This window comes from Myotis yumanensis, unplaced genomic scaffold (assembly GCF_028538775.1).
Source record: "Myotis yumanensis isolate MYYU_CA2020_CCGP unplaced genomic scaffold, mMyoYum1.0.hap1 SCAF_1, whole genome shotgun sequence".
NCBI lineage: Eukaryota > Metazoa > Chordata > Mammalia > Chiroptera > Vespertilionidae > Myotis > Myotis yumanensis.
Genome location: NW_027223752.1, coordinates 43,479,109 through 43,496,846, shown reverse-complemented (window position 1 = coordinate 43,496,846; position 17,738 = coordinate 43,479,109). Strand labels below are relative to the sequence as shown.

At 37.8% G+C, this 17,738-nt stretch overlaps 1 protein-coding gene and 1 pseudogene across 3 annotated transcripts in view; both read left to right on the top strand.

Moving 5' to 3' along the window:
- Nucleotides 1-1,144: 1,144 nt before the first annotated feature.
- Nucleotides 1,145-17,738, top strand: part of TMEM260 (transmembrane protein 260) — a 55,679-nt gene continuing 39,085 nt past the window's right edge. For all 3 annotated transcript variants that reach the window (XM_070419175.1, XM_070419170.1, XM_070419163.1), the window contains exons 1-3: nucleotides 1,145-1,382; nucleotides 8,226-8,257; nucleotides 8,990-9,141. In XM_070419175.1, coding sequence (XP_070275276.1) covers nucleotides 1,223-1,382; nucleotides 8,226-8,257; nucleotides 8,990-9,141 — 344 coding nt within the window. In that variant the 5' untranslated portion in view covers nucleotides 1,145-1,222. The remainder of the gene's footprint in view (nucleotides 1,383-8,225; nucleotides 8,258-8,989; nucleotides 9,142-17,738) is intronic.
- On the top strand, nucleotides 6,923-7,560 carry LOC139002646 (large ribosomal subunit protein eL32-like; annotated as a pseudogene).

The following is a 17,738-nucleotide window of genomic DNA, read 5'->3' as shown; positions in this document are numbered from 1 at the left end:
CCAGAAAAACTGCGATAATGATGTAAAATGTAAGCTTAAGAATCTTATTAAGAGTTTGCTATGTGGTTGTGCAAGAATCCCCCTTCCTTTGTGCATTGCTGCTAGTCAGGAAGGACAGTGTCTATTTCTCACTTGGTGGTCAAAACTCCATCCAAATACCCTTCTTCCTTAACACTCCGGTGTGGGGTGAATTTCCCGCCAAAATATAAGATGGCGCGGGCAATTATTTAGGTTTCCCACGCAAATCAGGGATTTTTATGATACCTATTACCCCAATGGGTATGAAACGGTTCGCATACGCAGGTAGGTATCTTTGTGAACGGCAAACAAACAAATATTTGGTAATACGCAGTTACAATCGGCCCGAGTTTACACGTTTCCCGCACTCCACCGCAAATCTATATGAACCGAGTTAAGACGGCTCCCGCGGAGTACGCGCAATTCACGCGAGCCGACTTAACTCGTTTCCCCCACTCCAAGTGTTAAAAGGTAGGAGACAACACTGTTTGGATATGAATTATTTGCATTAATGCAGAAACTCAAGTTTCTCAGCTCATCTGCTGAGTTTTCCTCTTGCCATAAGAAAAAAAGAGACCAATTGGCTTATTTTAATCTCTCTGAAAATTACTCAGCGATTTAATAATTAGCACACGGGCTTATAGTCAATCGTAGTAAATACAAGCGATCAAATTAGTTATCGATTTACTTGCACATGCGGTAAGCACACTTCCCCTTGCTTTATAACACGGGGCTCTGGGCTCCTCATCTTGGTCCTCATGTGTAGTTCCACCCCACACCAGATGGGGCAGAAGCAGCCTTTCCTCACTCCGGTTTCCCCGCCGGCGTCTGTCTCTGTCAGACCCTACCAAGTCAGTGAGAAAGGGGGGATGGCCATGGAGACTGCAGACTTGTGCTCAGGATTGCCTTCTCAAGAGAAATATGTTCCATATTATGAGATCTTAAAAAACATATTATAATTGTGTAAACCCAAGTGCGTGAGAACACTCCCAGGGCCTGGCCTTGCGAAGCCCAGCATTTTCCTGCCCCCCCCCGCTCCGGCAGAGGAAGGTACGGCCCGGCCGGCGGAGGGCCGACCCGGAAGTCGCCTCCGCTGCGCGCACTGCGCTATCCCCGCTACGGGAAGTTGAGAGCTGTGCTGCCCGGAATCGGTGGGCTCGCCGCTTCTCCTCCTGGGCCCCCCTTCCTGGGTCCCCACTGGCCTATGGGCCTCCACAGCGACGGCAGGGGCCCGGCCCCGGGGCGGGCAGCCCGAGCGGGGCCACGGAGCTCCGCGGGCCTGTGCGGCGGGCTCGCCGTGTTCGCCGCCGTGGCCGCAGTGTTCACCCTCACGCTGCCCCCCTCGGTGCCCGGGGGAGACGCGGGTAAAGTACTCTCAGGGCCGTCCCTCCTGTCCCTCTCCCCGGGTCGACACTCGTCCCGCCAGGCCTGGGCTCTCGCGCCCCCCTCCTGCCTCCTGTGATTTCGTTAGTCGTCCGGCTTCTGAGACCGGGCTTGTCAGTCTTGTCTGCTGGGACGGACGCACTCTCCACGTCCCCGGGGCATTTCTCTGGACCAGCGGTTCTCAACCTTCTGGCCCTTTAAATACAGTTCCTCATGCTGTGACCCAACCATAAAATTATTTTCGTTGCTACTTCATAACTGTAATGTTGCTACTGTTATGAATCGTAATGTAAATATCTGATATGCAGGATGGTCTTAGGCGACCCCTGTGAAAGGGTCGTTCGACCATCAAAGGGGTCGCGACCCACAGGTTGAGAACCGCTGCCCTGGACCCTTTTGCTTTCCATTCCCATTCAGTGCACACGTCTTCCCGCTGCGTGCTGTGCCCCGGCCGGGGCATTAATAACAGAGGTGACAGGTGAACGGTATCGCGGGGAGGACTCTGGTGCCGGGAGACGGGCGAGCTGCGGAATGAAGTGGCGATAAGTCAGTGTGGACAGTGAGCGGGGTGTGATTACGAAGGGGTGGCTAGTAGCTCTTTTTTTTAAAAATTCTCTTTCGATTGAGTTTATTGGGGCGACATTGGTTAATAAAGTGACATAGGTTTCAGGTGTACAATCGTATAACACATCGTCTGTATGTTGTACTGGTATTCACCACCCCAAGGCACGCCTCCTTCCATCACCGCTTATCACCTCTTTACCCTCTTCTACCTCCCCCCTCCCTGCCCCCCGACACACACACACACACACAAACACACACACACACACACACACACACACACACACACACCACCCCTTTCCCTCACTAATCACATACCGTGGTCCTTGTCCAGGAGTTTTCGTTTGTTTGTTTGTTTAATCCAGCGGTTCTCAACCTGTGGGTCGCGACCCCTTTGGCGGTCGAACGACCCTATCACAGGGGTCGCCTAAGACCATCCTGCATATCAGATATTTACATGATGATGCATAACAGTAGCAACATTACAGTTATGAAGTAGCAACGAAAATAATTTTATGGTTGAGTCACAACATGAGGAACTGTATTTAAAGGGCCAGAAGGTTGAGAACCACTGATTCCCTTCACCTTTTCACCCAGCCCCTCAAGTCCCCTCCCCTCCGACAGCTGTCAGCCTGTTCCCTATGAGTCTGTTTCTATTTTGTTTGTTAGCTTTATTTTGTCCATCATGTTGCACACAGGAGTGAGATCATGTGGTGTGTCTCTTTCTCTGGCTTATTTCACTTAGCATAATGCTCTCCAGATCTGTCCAGGCTGTTGCAAAGGGTAGTAAGATGTCCTTTTATTTACCGCTGGGTAGTAGTATTCTTGGGTAAATGTACTACACACAGCTTTTGCTTTTTTCTTTCTTTCTTTTTTTTTAAATCTGGTGGCTCCTCAGGAAAGGCCACAGAAGAGGTAGTATTTTCATGACTATTGAATAGGAACCAGTCTTGCAGAATATTTGGGGGAGAATACTTAGAATACTTAAAATAGTGGAAGTCAGGTTGCAGTTCAAAGCAAGCTACTTCTATTAAAAAGAGACCCATGACTCGTGTGCCATTTAAATCACGAGAATTCTTGTTTTGTATTTGGCCCCAGAAGAAATAAGAAATAGGTTTTGTCTTGCTGCCAACTTGAGTGACGGTGCAATAATGCCCACTAACGGCCAGTAGTTTTGTCAGTGCCCGATATTCAGATAGTGAATCTGTAGTTACCTTCGCTGCATAGCAAGGTACTCGCTTAAAACAACGAATATTTTTTAGCTCATATTTTATGTGTAGCAGGACTCTGGGTGCTCTTCCTCAGGACAAGGTTGCGGTCATGGTGTTGGCTGGGCTACAGTCCTCTCCAGGCTCAACTCGGGGAGGACTTGCTTCTAAGCTCAATCCAGTTCTTTGCCAAGTGGGTCCGGGTGAGCTAACCTCTGTTGGGAGGAAGAGATGGCCCCTTCGTCATTTTGTAACTTAATCTTGGAAGTGATATACCACTGCCCTAGTTTGATCACGGAAGTTAGTCCATAACTCAAGCCCGCTCTCTGGGGGAGGGTTATACAGTGAGAATACCAGGAGTTGGAGGTCCTTAGGAGTCATCTTCAGGGCCGCCTGCCACACTTGAGGATCCTTGATGTTCCATTTTCAAGCCATTACCTTTATTCTTTCAGGTCCTGTTCAACATGTAGGAGGATTGTTTCATGAGTATAGTGGGGAATGGAGTTACCATGCTTCCAAGGCTTATATTAAATAAGAGAAAAAAACCTTATTTTTGTGAGGATTTTGACATTGGAGAGCATTAGTCAGGGGTTGGGTGGTTCTGTACTTTTCCCAAAAGAAAACCACTGACAGGACTTACCATGGTTGATTGAAACTGAATATGGGGGGTGGGGGGGCGCGGGTAATGAATAGTAATAACTAATACTTGACTGAGCACTTGCTATGTGCAGGTACAATTCTAAGTGCTTTACATGGATTGTTATTTTAGTCCTCCCAGCTACCAATATGGTAGTTACTTTCAATATCTGTATAGCCCTGGCAGGATGCTCAGTGGTTAGAGCATCGCCCAGTGGACGGAAGGGTCTCAGGTTTGATTCCTGGTCAAGGGCACTTACCTCGGTTGCAGGTTCCCAGCCCCGGTTGGGGTGGGTAGAGGAGGCAACCAATTCATGTGTCTCATGTAGATGTTTCTCTCTCTCCCCCCTTCCCTCTCTAGAAATCAATGGAAAAAATAAATATCTTTATAAATGAGAAAACTAAAGCTAAGCACTGTCCAGAGTCACCCAACTAGAAAGTAGGGGCAGTCAAGGAAAGAATCCAAAAAGATTGACTTTAAAACATGCTCTCTTAACCTTCACTCTCTGTCAAAGAATTTCATAAATTGTTTGTTAAATCCATCATCACATATATGGTGATATTTAGAGTGTTTGAAATCTGCGATTGTTGCCTTGTCTTTATTCATGCTGTTTTAATTTTTCCCAAAAGAATAAAGTTATCTATTCACTGAGTTACCAAAAAACTTTTTAGGTGCTCTTATTTGTTTAGTTTGACACTAAATAGTAGTCACTTCTAGTATTTTCATTTCGGGGAATGATAAATTGTATAATCATATCTTTGATAATTTTATGTTGGATGGGCTGTTCTCCTTGAATATTTGTGTTTATGAAATATATTTTATATCAATAAACAACCCATCTCAAACCAATAAAAAGCATGTATTATTCTTCCTGATACGTCTTCAACTATACTCCATCAATCCATCCTATTGTGTGGCCTTGTCAATCTTTTGTACCACTTGATACACATAGTTGATTTATGGGTAGGAGTGCTCAGTCCTTTGGAGGAGAGGGTGAGAATCTAGCCTTCACGTCAGTTTGTTATTCTTGGGGAAAATGAGTCCACATTTGAAAACCATCTTTAACAGACTTGATATTTGACAATATAATTACTATAAGAATTATAATGTAAAGGAACTCATTTTTAATGATTAAGCATCTGCTGACAATTCTAAGCTTGCTACCATTTGTGTCCCAGACAAGTGATAAAAAGCATGAAGGAGGACATCACGAAAGACAAAAAGCTGTGTTTCTCAAACTTGAATATACTTCAGAATTGCCTGGGAAAATTCGGCCCCAATGCCAGAGGGTCTTAGTGTAGGTAGATTTGGGGTATGATCAAGAAATCTTCATTTTTATGAAGCACCCAGATGATTCGGATGGCAGGTGGTAGTAGGACTTACATTTCAGTAGTGTGAAAGGTTGGGAGGAAGCAAGGACCCAGGAGGCTCTTTGTTGTTTTTGACTGTTCATGTCCTTTCTTTTCTTTATCATATGTAATTTTAAGAGTAATATTTCCCACCCTAGCCAGTTTGGCAATGTGGATAGAGCATCAGCCTGCATACTGAAGGGTCCAGGTTCGATTCTGGTCAAGGGCACATACCTTGGTTGCAGGTTCCCCAGCCCTGGTCGGGGTGCTTGCAAGAGGCAGCCAATCCATGTGTCTCTCACATTGATGTTTCTCTCTGTCTTTTCCCTCTCCCACTCTCTCTAAAAATCAATGGAAAAATATCCTCTGGTGAGGATTAACAACAAAAAAGAGTAATATTTCTCTTTAGCTCTTTATCACAGATACAGTTATAGGCTTTGCTTTGAATGGTAGCATCTTCTCTGTATAGATTTTAGTTTAACATTTGATAAGAGTTGATGGAAGTTTGTCATATTCCAGAATTATCCATATACTAACACCAGCAAAGAATAACAGCATATTGACTTTCTAATGATAAATAGAGAAAATAGGCTATTTTTGTTAATGTTAACATTTTAAATGGAAGAGAATGGCTAGTGGCCTTGAAATTTTGAACTGCCCTGTACTTCATTACACCTACTGAAGGGGAAGAACAAAAAATTTGGTTAAAATAGTTTTGGACTAGAGACATTAGAACTATCCTATTCTAGAACAAAACTATATACTTGACAGAAGTTACAACTGGAACAGTTATTCTAGACATTTTTAGATCATAAACAATTTCATTCTTTAGATCATAACCAAAAATTACCTTTGGTTTCTAAGGTTTTCTTGAATATCTTCAGAAAACTTAAAATATGCCCGTAAGTAATTGACTTAAATAAGCAATATCGGTCTTTAGGTGCTTTTATGGGGTTACATGATGTAAGCAGTCATTTACCTAAGAGGGGTGTCTGAGGAGCAAGGATGACAGTGTGATAGGTGTCAGTCAGCCTCTATGTCTGGAGCTTGAATTAGAGTCTTTGTGTGTGGCCAGAGGAGGAAGAGGTGGTGATGTCTTGACAAGATCCAGAACTGATTAGGATAATATTTGTAACTTAATGGAAAAGACAGAAATGAAAGCAACTAACCAGAATAAAAGGCAATCTAAATAAATGCTAAATAGAGAGGTTCAGGCAGGTTCTATAAGGAAGCAGTGATCAGTTCTGATGGGGGAGTTAGCTGCAGAGCGGGTATATGTAAGGAGACATGTCACTGAGAAGGTGGCAATTGAACTAGACCTTGAAGGATTTAGAAGAGAATACCAGGGGAGGAAATGAGTGATAAGAGGCAGGAAAGGACCATTCCAGAGGAACAGTGGGTAATCAGATTTGACTGAGGTGAGCGTAGGTTTGTAAAGGGAACTTGAAGCCATAGAGGGCTTGCATGTCACGCTGAGGAATCTGAACTTCATTGAGTAAGCAGAGAGCAGCCATTGAGAAATTTTAGATGAGTGATATGATCTAGCCTTTTGCGGTTTGGGGGAGTGAGTGGGGGGTGGCATTTAATAAGTGATTTCAGTATGAAGAGGAATTGAAATAGAAGATTGGTCGATGCTATTGTAGTCCAAGCCAGAGAAGGGAAAGGTCTACACTGTGGCTAGGGCAGTCAGTAAAGATTAAGAATATTGATATTCATTGAAGGATAGAAAATGGACATTAATACATTTCCTAATAGATAATAAAACTTTCATGAATCATCAATTAATATTGATTGATTTCTTACATTGTACTGTATTACAGTATACATGGGTGAGTCAAAAATAGTCCCCGTGCTCTGGATACTTAAAATATTAACAAAATAGTCTCTTCCTCTGCGTTGCCTACGGAGGTGGCAGCCATCTCCTACTGGGCACCATGGCTGCCCTCAGACCCACATGAAACCCAAGATTGTCAAAGAGAGGACCAAGAAGTTCACCCGGCACCAGTCAGACCGATATGTCAAAATTAAGCGGAACTGGTGGAAGCCCAGAGGCATTGACAATAGGGTGCGTAGAAGATTCAAGGGCCAGCTCTTGATGCCCAACCTTGGTTATGGGAGCAACAAGAAAACAAAGCGCATGCTGCCCAGTGGCTTTCGGAAGTTTCTGGCCCATAACGTCAAGGAGCTTGAAGTGCTGCTGATGTGCAACAGATCTCACTGGGCTGAGACTGCTCACAACGTCTCCTCAAAGAACCGCAAAGCCACTGTGGAAAGAGCAGCCCAGCTGGCCCTCAGAGTCCCCAATCCCAATGCCAGGCTGCTCAGTGAAGAAAATGAATAGACAGATTGTGTACACATTGTATTTGTGTTAATAAAATCATAAAATTCTGCCAAAAAGCAATATTAACAAAACGGGCATTGAATGAATGCATTATAATTTTAAAAATAATTACTAATGGCAAGGAACTATAGAGGGCTATGTAAATAGTGTAAGGATTTAATAGTTTGAAAAAAATATATTACAGTAATCGAAGTTTACCAAAATAATCTGGAGCAAATTAGCACTTGGAAATTGTTTAAAGGTATCCAACCTAATTAATGTAGAGGAGGTATTCAAATGTCAGAGGTAGGGCAGGATGGCACACTCTTTGGAGTGTCCAAACCTCAGGTGTCTGCACATTCTACATTTCACACGGTTACATCTTTATGGACAGTTTTGTACTAAACTCTCGAGGGATAATATAGCATATTACATTAATGCTCTCTAAGAGTTTTAAAAAATATATTTGCAAGTGTGTACAACTTTCGGGAGGGAAAATAAGCATTTTCGTAAAAATAGAATTCGCCTTTTTTTACTGACCAGTTGCTAAAAGCTACCAGAGATAGTTTATTCAGTAAGACCTAAGGTGGAAAATATTCTTAGACTATTCACGCTGTTAAATCTCTGCAGATTTAGTTTTATCCAGTCAAATTAATGCAAAACCCCAGTGCAAGCATTTGGATTTTGGAAACTTTGGAGGAGTGTCATTTTCTAATAGTCATTATTGGTTTTACATTATTTTTTCACAGGGGAACTGATCACAGCCGCACATGAGCTTGGAGTAAGTATTAGTTTTATTGTTTAATCAATGCTCTCATTAACAGTTTTAGGAATTAAGAAAGTTTAATTAAGCATGGAATAAAGTAGATTAATTTATTTTTAAACCCCAGTTTTTAGTAACTTATAAGTACAGTACGTGACAATTTACTTTAAGTTTTAAATCCAATTAAACTAAATTATAAAGCAAAGTCTTTACTATATGTACAGTAGCCGGCTTATTATCACCCTAAATTTTGTATAAGCTGTGGAGAATAAAATAAATCGGGTTAACAGTTCTAATAAGTTTATTATTTAATAAACTTTATTATGGTGCATGATCCCTTTAGGCAAGACCTTAGGACTGTCAGCATGGTGGTAATCCGATAGCAGTGTGGTCTTTCCACTTTCTCACCAATACGATATTTCAGAACCTGCTTCTTTTTTTTCAATGGCCTTTTAAAATGACCCTAATGTACTATGAACCCAGAGAACAAACTGCTTAAGAATTGACAATGAAATATGTCACCCTGTCTCTAGGTGACATACCATGTGATAGACGGCTGCCAAATCCACTAAAGAAAATATTTATTTGTATTGGCACAAGAGGATTACAATAGAAAGCCCCTATTCAAACAGTTAGTCATCGGCTCTTAATCTTTTTACTTGCCTGAGGAGAGGGCTACTTGTTAATTAAAGCCAGTGTGACCCTTCGTTTACTAGATGAGAACCTTCTAACTTGTGAATTTTTCCTCAGGTTGCCCATCCTCCTGGCTATCCTTTGTTCACTCTGGTGGCTAAACTGGCCATTATACTATTTCCTTTTGGCTCTGTTGCCTACCGAGTCAATTTTCTGTGTGGCTTATTTGGAGCAGCAGCTGCATCATTGCTTTTTTTCACCGTTTTCAGGTAAAGTAGTTGATTAGTTAAAATCCACTTGGACTAACTGGAGATGTAATTTTCTTATTGCCCAAATACATACATTAAAAAATGATTTTTGTTACTGTTTGAATGGTTTTCCAATATCACCCATGCGATTTCACTTTCTTAATTTACAGTAATTTCATATGCATTTGACCCCTAAATGATTACACAGTTAATTCTGCTTCATACAATGGCATGAAAGTATCACCAGTTCATTATCACAGTTCTCTGGTTAGGCAGAACTAATAAGGTTTGTCGTTTTATGAAAATGTAGATGGGCCAGTTTAACCCAACCATATGAAGTTCATCTTTGGGTAAATGATAAATGTCCTTTAGTTACTCACAGTATTGCTGATGGGCAGCTGCCCATTAGGTTCAGAGCTAATACCGAATTCTATTGTATTTAAATATGCACATGTTGTATACCTTTTGAAATGAGGCTATTCACGAAAGAAATCATTTGGGATGTGGTTTTAGTAAGGTTTCACTTTGTTCCATTATAGCTGTAGGGAAAATAGGCAAATTAGACCCCACTTATTTCATTGATGGAAGGCTTTCTTAGTTTTGAAGGCTACAGCGCTGCTTTTAAAAAACGGGTCATTAGTTTAAGGATATTGGTGAACTCATTTGTCTTTGCTATTTCTGTTTCCTTCATTCTTAACTCAGTCTAACCTATGCCTAAGAGGATTAGAGTGAAAAATACAAATTATACTTCCTGCAAAGGGAATGCCAAATTAAAATACTTCTTTCAAAAACTATTGTAGGTTTGATTATAAAACAAATAACTTTTGTATGTAAATATAGTAGAATTTGAACAGACATAATTTTAAATGTCATTTTGGAGACGAATGTTTTTATTTTGGTTAGTCATAATATTGCCCCTCAGCTAAATTATTTTCTAAATTCTCTTTTAATTATTTATAGTAAGGTAAAAGTTAACATAATTATGACTTTATACTTTTAAATCTATTTGTAGAAAGCTTTCAGATTCAGATGTTATAATTGTTGATCATTCACTAAATTTTTATCTATATTATTTAATTTGTTTCTATTTCAGTCTTACAGGTTTTCAGTGATAGCCAATTTTTTAAGCATGAAATGTTTAAAGTAACATCTCTGCTTGGATTTATTTGTATTATGAATGTTATTAATATTTTCTTATTCTAAATAATTAGAATAATCTTTTTAGATTGCTCCTTCTGAATCTTTTATAATTAAGAATCTATTATTATTTCTGTTGATAGGAAAACTGATCTTTTTTATTTTTAAGTGTTCAGGTTGAAATTTAGACTTACCTCTTCTATATTGAATGTGTGAGTTATTAATTTTCACAAGACATTTAAGATAGACATGTAAAGAAAATTAATACTTGTATTTAGGTAGTTCAACTGTATTTTAGAAGATCATTTCTATAACATATATATATGTTTAAATGTTGTGTGGATATAAATAGCTTTTATGCAAATAAAGAGCTTTTCTTTCTAACACTTTTCCATATTTTTCAGTATATGGATTGCTGATGCTATTCTACATGGAAACCACTATAAAAATCATACGTAAAAATCTTTATCTTTATAGAATCCAAATAGTTCTGGACAATAATTTCCCTTTGAGTTTTCTAGATTTTAAAATAGCTTTTATTAATTATTATGCTTGACTCTAATGGGTTTTGGATTAGCACACTAGTCTGTAACCCTTTTCTTTTAATATGTAGTCTTAATGATAAATTTATGTACTTGCTGTTACATGTTTTAAACCAAAAACTCTTAATATGATAAACTGGACATTTAAGTTGTTTTAGTAATATAATACTTTGAAAAAGTTGCTTTCTTTCAGAAAAGGGATCTAACAATATTATCTCTTACATGCATTTTAATATGAAAATACTTCATTATTTTGAATACAAATAATTGACAAGGTACACGTCCTTTGGGAGCAACCTAGTTCAAGTGGCAAATCTGTTTTGTCAAACAATAGACACCCTTCAGGAAAGAGCAAGCCATCTCTATGGTAATAGGACTAACAGTAGCCTATTGATTGAGTGGAAGAAGACATTATACAATGTCAGCTGGCTTGTTACAATTTCATTTGTTGTATGACCTGAACTTAACCTTTAAAACCTTTCTTCTGTGAATATAAACCCAACAGCAGGATGCAGTTTTTGTACAGCCATTACAGTGACGGCTTTTTTTCCAGCCCCACCATACAGTAAATGTATTCCTGTGCAGGTTGACTCCTTTATCAGACTTCGTTGAGGAGACATTTCACTACTTTATTCATTGACACACCAAATCATCATTCTATTTTGTTGTTACATATTGAGGGGTTTTGATCCAGGAAGCTGTTTTATTCTTTTTTTCCTGTCACTTAAGAGAACATTACTGTACATATGGGATTAATGCTGACTGGTGTGCAGTAAATTAATTCTTTTAACAGGTTTGGTTTTTTTTTCAGGTAATTGTTCACATAGCATTCACTATATTTAGCTCTTGGGTGGACATAAAGACCTTCTGTACCTTTTAAACAAAGATTGTATTTCAAAAGCCAATTTCTGTTTAAATGTGTTGATGTAAAAAGCTCCATTTTTTTCAGTAAACATGACTTGATTGAGAGACCGATTTATTCGTTGTTTCCAATTACTATGTAATTTTTGCCTTTCTTCCATCTTTCTCTTGCTTTTAAAAGCAGTAAGATGTCATTAACACTGCATTTTTTTGTCAATCTTTTCTAGTGGTTGGCAAGAACTCATTTATATATTTGCTTTGCCCTAATGTGGAAAGCATATGAGTAAAACAGCAAATTGAAAGCTATCTGTATCACTGTAGTTTATTGAATTAAAAATAGTAAGATTGTGCCAGTTGTTTCTGTATGTATTTATATATTGTCCCCTTCAGGGGTACTTTTAAGCATGCATTATGTTAAGGGAGTTTAATGTAATACATTTAATTTATATTACATAATATTCATTTTATTAATGTGTGCATCTGTGCATTTAAGACTGCAATACAGTTAGTGTTTTATAGGAACTGGGATTTTCTCTTTTTTTAAGGCCATTAAAATAAATTATTTTTGAGTTTGATTGTATGATATTTAAAGTGTTAAATTTGAAATTCACAAATCCCGTTAATACAACATAGAAAAAGTTATAGAAAATGTAAAGCACTAACATGAACACCACTTAGCATTGCCTTGTACTTGAATTTCAAACTTATTTCCTGAGAAACATCAGGCTAGGTCCTATATACTAATAAGGAAGGAATAGTGAAATCACTATCATTAAACATCAATGTGCTTACATTTCATATATCCTGGTATCACTAAAAGAGAATGGATAGCATTGCATAAAAATTCTTTACCTCAGGAAAAATTTAAATTGTTTATGATCTCAGATGAGGGCAGACCTTGTATCATTTACTTTGGTTGCTGCAAGGCAGGGAATATAGTCTCAACAGGTTTGAGAGTCAGCATATCCTTTTCAAACTGTTAGGGGCCAAAAGGAGCTAGAGAAGGACTGAGTCAGCAATATTTGTTGAGCACCCAGGTGAGTCGAAAGTAAACTTGTTTTAGTTTTTATAATCAAAATTCAGTGCTTATTTTAAAGAAAGACAAAATTACCAACTTTTAAACAGGCAGTTTTTAAAATATTTTCTCTAAAAGGTACTGTTTCAGGAAACTTGCATAAAAAAACTTTGAGACCATTAATATTGCACAGTATGAAATCAGATCTTTTAATGTCAAGCAGGTTACCTAGAATATGTGAATATTAATAATAATTAAAGGTGTATGGAAACTGTGCCTGTTTACTACAAAGAACCTACAACCAACTTCAGTAATATTTAAATATCTTTTGGCAAATTGTTTTGTGCCATTATTTTATTTATGGGGTATTTAATTTTTATAAGTTGTATGTTTCTAAACATTATGCTGCTGCTAAAAATTAATTTGATTAGGAAAAGGAACACTTGATTCTGAGCACTGTGTCTGCTATTCTTAGAGCTTCAGCTAAGATTCCATTCAATAAAGAATAGGAAAATGGCATACCTTAGAGAATGTAGAATCTTCTGCTTAAGGGACATTTGGATGTTCCAACTCAAAGAGTATTCTAGATGATTGCGGTAGAGAATAATGTGAAACTCTGCCTAATTTCAGAGGTAACTATGCATAAGTAACAAATAGTCACCAAGTTTTTGTAGTTGAAGAAGAATGAAAAGTACTGGAGCATTAATTTCCATTCAGGAGACTATCTGTCTTGATCCCTGGTTAATTGATCATACATTTCTCTCATACTTGTATTGAAATTGCATTGACTCAGACTGGGTAAGCATATTAAGAGCTTGGTTCATTTGCATTTTCTTATAAGTAGAGAGACATTTTAGACTCAAATAGCAGCACTTCATTTTGAAGGGAAAAAAGCAGGGCAAAAACTCTTTTTTAAGACTGTAGAGTCTTTTCTGACAGCTAGTCAGAGTTAGAATTAGTTCAAGGAAATGTTAATAATGCACCGCCTGGCCTAATCCCTTTGATATCACCAGGTATCCTCCTGTTCATGGGTTAATTGCTTTAAAAGCGAAGGCAATATTCTGAGCGGTGGGCCGCTTCACCTTTTCACAGCTGTTACCATTGAGTGACAACTAAATCCCATGTGTAAGATGAGGAAGAGCTCAATCTCCAATTGGGAGAAAATTTATGTAAACCACAATCCCTTCAGAATGTACGGAAGTCATAGACTTTCTTGATTTACTCTGCTTTTCCCAGAAAGCTCTATTGTTCACTTTCCTAAGTCCCATCAACCCTTTGTAGCAGAATATCACAGCGGCAGCAGATAGCTTGAAATATATAAATGCTATCATAGCTCTGATTAATAGCAGTGCTTATGAGTCAAGTCTGATAACAGTGCAGCTCTCCACTCAATTTCAGATACTGCTAATGGAATCTGTCTTCTCCAATTGTAATATGAGAAGGCCTAATTTGCCATGGAGCTTGGAGCTGTCACCAGTAGGGGATTGTGGGGTCAGATGGGAGCTGCCAGGTTTTTGCCCTGCAGCTTGTATCTCTCACTTTGAATAGAGCAGCCCCCTGCCTGCCAGTTAGCTGATAGGCCGCCGTGGGGTTTATGCCACTATATACAATAGGAAAGGGCTACATAGGCTGACTTTATAATTGTGAAGCTAGCTCATATTTCCACAGCTACTGTGCTGCATAATTTCTAATAAGTGGTTTTAACAAATGTCAGATTATGAAAAGTTTCCTCAATTACAAAAACTTATAAAACATTTAAATTGCTAAATCTGTTTCCTGCCGAGATTTTGCCACTGGAACTAGTCATCAGTCATTATGGCTATAATAATAAATGCATATATTTCTTAAAACTACAAATAAAATTACAGATCATAACTCCTATAGGTTTGTTGCTTTTCAAAGCCATAGCAATAGGAAACAGGCTTGATGGTTTCAAATGTTAAGACATACTTCTTAACTTTGCATAACAAGACTACTGAATACTAATTTTCTATTGTTTATTAAGTTGGTTAGGGTTGCTAGTGAAAGTAGTTTAATACCCTCATTTTGTTGATTTTTATTATTTCAATCTTTTAAGTTTACTCATACACCTTTAAGATCTTAACACTTTAAAAATTATGCAGCATTTTCTAAGTTTTGAGTTAAAAATAACTTACTATGATGCGTTGGCCCATGCCTTTGAGACTAATATGCTGGAATATACTTTCAACCAATTTCGATTTTGCTACTGAATACAAAACACACTATCAAAATTGAGTAACAAGCTAATATTGAGGTCCTGTGTGTTTTTAAACATTTCAAACAATATTGATGAAAATCTGTAATTTGGGAGTTATTTTAAACTAGGTTGTGCTTAAGAAGATAATGCCTCCCGTTGTGCAGGTTATTTGGCATACCATGAACACTTAGTAAAATGTAAAGTAAATGATGGTGATTTCTATAAAGCCCAGTCCAGGATTTTTCTTTTAGATATTCAGGTATAAGTTGATGGGATATAATAAAGTGAATTGTTCTAAGCTGTGAATAGCTTTCTCATTTATTTGGTTAATGCATAAATCTTACTTGTAATGGAAATTGTGTGATTGCATTTTATTTATGGAAGCTATTCATAATCTTATTCCCTCCATTTCGGTGGTGCTTTTTCCTCTTTTTGTTTTGAACGCTTTTACATTTTTACCTCCAATTTTACTCAGTGGTTTAAAATCAGGACTAATACTTTGTACTTTTCCATTTTGTGCACTGGTGTTTGATACTCATGTAGCTGAAAATTCAGGGTAGAACAATTCTTTTCCTTTTGATTGAGCCTCATGAAATAAAACAAACCTTGGTAGGATTTTATCTCGAGTGAAAGTAAATTTTTATGAAATGTGGAAAAAAAGGACTTATTTGCAAATTTATTTTAAAGATGGAAATGTTTGGCATTTTTTAGGCGCCGTGGTGGTGGCTTTGGGGATAGATATAACTTTAATACACCATGTCCTAAATTATTGATTTATGTTCATTAAATCTAAACTTGAAAATAAAAGGAAAAAATTTAGATTCTACTGCTCTCTAAATGGCCACTGGCTATAATTTGCCTGCAGACTACCTGGCGCATAGCCGATGCTCTGTGTGTATTTGTTGGGTGCTGAGTTAACTGTCACAACAGAGAAAGGTTCAGCAGTGCACCTCTTTTTCAGTAGCTTAGCTTCCCACTCTGACCATTCTCCAGGTACAGTGAAGAGATAAATATATGAGTGTTGATTATGTGAATGAGCCAGAAGGTAACATTTATATAATTTTCATGAATAAGGCCCAGAAAGATAAGAACTTGGGAGGATGGAGGTGGTAGATTTGCTATTAAGTGTATCTTGTTTTATCACACTGTAATCCAATGCATTTTTTTAGTCGTCGGTATGAGTTGACACTAAGAGTAATTTACTTACCAGTAGTGCCCAGTTGCTGCATTGTGGCCTTTCTACTCGACTCCACTTACTTCAAGGAGTTTTCTTTGTAGAAGGAAGGTAGTGTACTCTCCATGTTGGATTCTTTGCATGCAAGTAACACACAAGACAAATACATTCGTGGATTTTATGAAGCACGTCAAATATGTGTTCTGAAAGAATCTCATGTTTCTGTTATTTGCCTTTTGATGGAGGGTTAGACAAACATGTGACTATACATGAAAATCAAACACCAGGTAGTGGAAAGAAAAATATACTTATCATCAATAGCAACCTGTGTCAGTGGTGTAAGTTGTAACCTCCTGATTTATCCACTGTGTCAACAGATGAATAGTTTTCCATCAGTGAGAAAACTATTGCACAATCAGTACCTCTCTAAGGCATCTTATCTAGGCCTCATGGATTTTGTGGACTGAAGGGAAGGCAGTTATGTTTTAACCATGGAATTCTGAGCTTCACATTTGTTAGGATGCTCTTAATAGCATTCCATGTTCCTTACCCCATCTCCGCCCCCCAGTGGAGAATCTCTGTCATTTGCATTATCTGGGTGAAATTTTAAATACTTGATCACCCTTCCCATACAACTATCATACTCTTGGTGTATCTTTCCTCATTGACTACCCAGTTGCTGTCTTAGAACGTGAGCTGCATGATGTTAGTGTCAACCCAAGTAAAAAGCAATTAGGTAGATGCATTTACTGCACATATGCTGCAAAATAGATTTTATATTTAAAAAATAAATATGTAATAAATATGTAATGAAATTTATTTATATAAAATAAAAGATACTTCAGTACATTTTGGATTATTTGCTATTTTGAATCATCCATATAATTGATATACTCTGTTAGCATGAGACCTTGAAAATTGAGCATACCTCTGTAACAATGTAAAAATTTGCTTTTCATTGTTAGTATTGATGTGTCTTTTACAATACAATATTGCATTACTAAAATAATCATAGTAATGGTGTTTAAAGTGTGATCTTCATATAGCCTCATTAGATGTTATCTCTATAAGTCAGGTTAGACTCTAAAAATATGTATTTCATTTGAAGAAATGTCTCCCTTGAGCTTCTTCTGTGAGGCCCTATGAGAATTAGGTTGAGAATAGAAAACATTTTTTTTCCATCTTATATCTAATTTATCATAAGGTGTTCTTAAGTTAACATGGAAAATAGTTTAGACTATTTGGCAATTTAGAGGTGAGTTCTGGTGAAAAGGCTTCATTTTATTCATAATCTCATTTGAGTTTTTTTTCTTTCTCCAGTTTATTATTAGTTTTGTTGAAGTATTTCATCAATTTCAGTAGAAAAATGTGTATCTTTTAATTTTAAGATGCCACTCTACACACTAAGTGTAGATAAATAAACTTATTTACTTCTTGGTTGCCTCTTAAAAAATAACTAGTAAGCATATTTATTTAAAACAATAAAAGGAACATTGAAAGTAGGGCTCCTGGATTGCCAAGTGAAAACACAAAGATGCTTCTGATTATGTCATTTTTAATTGAAAAAAGCAACATCAGATTTAGTCTCTGGGTAGATCACAATTGTCTTATTTGAGGAACACATACATGTATAGTCTGTCTGTACGCTTGACTTTATGGATGATACCAAAC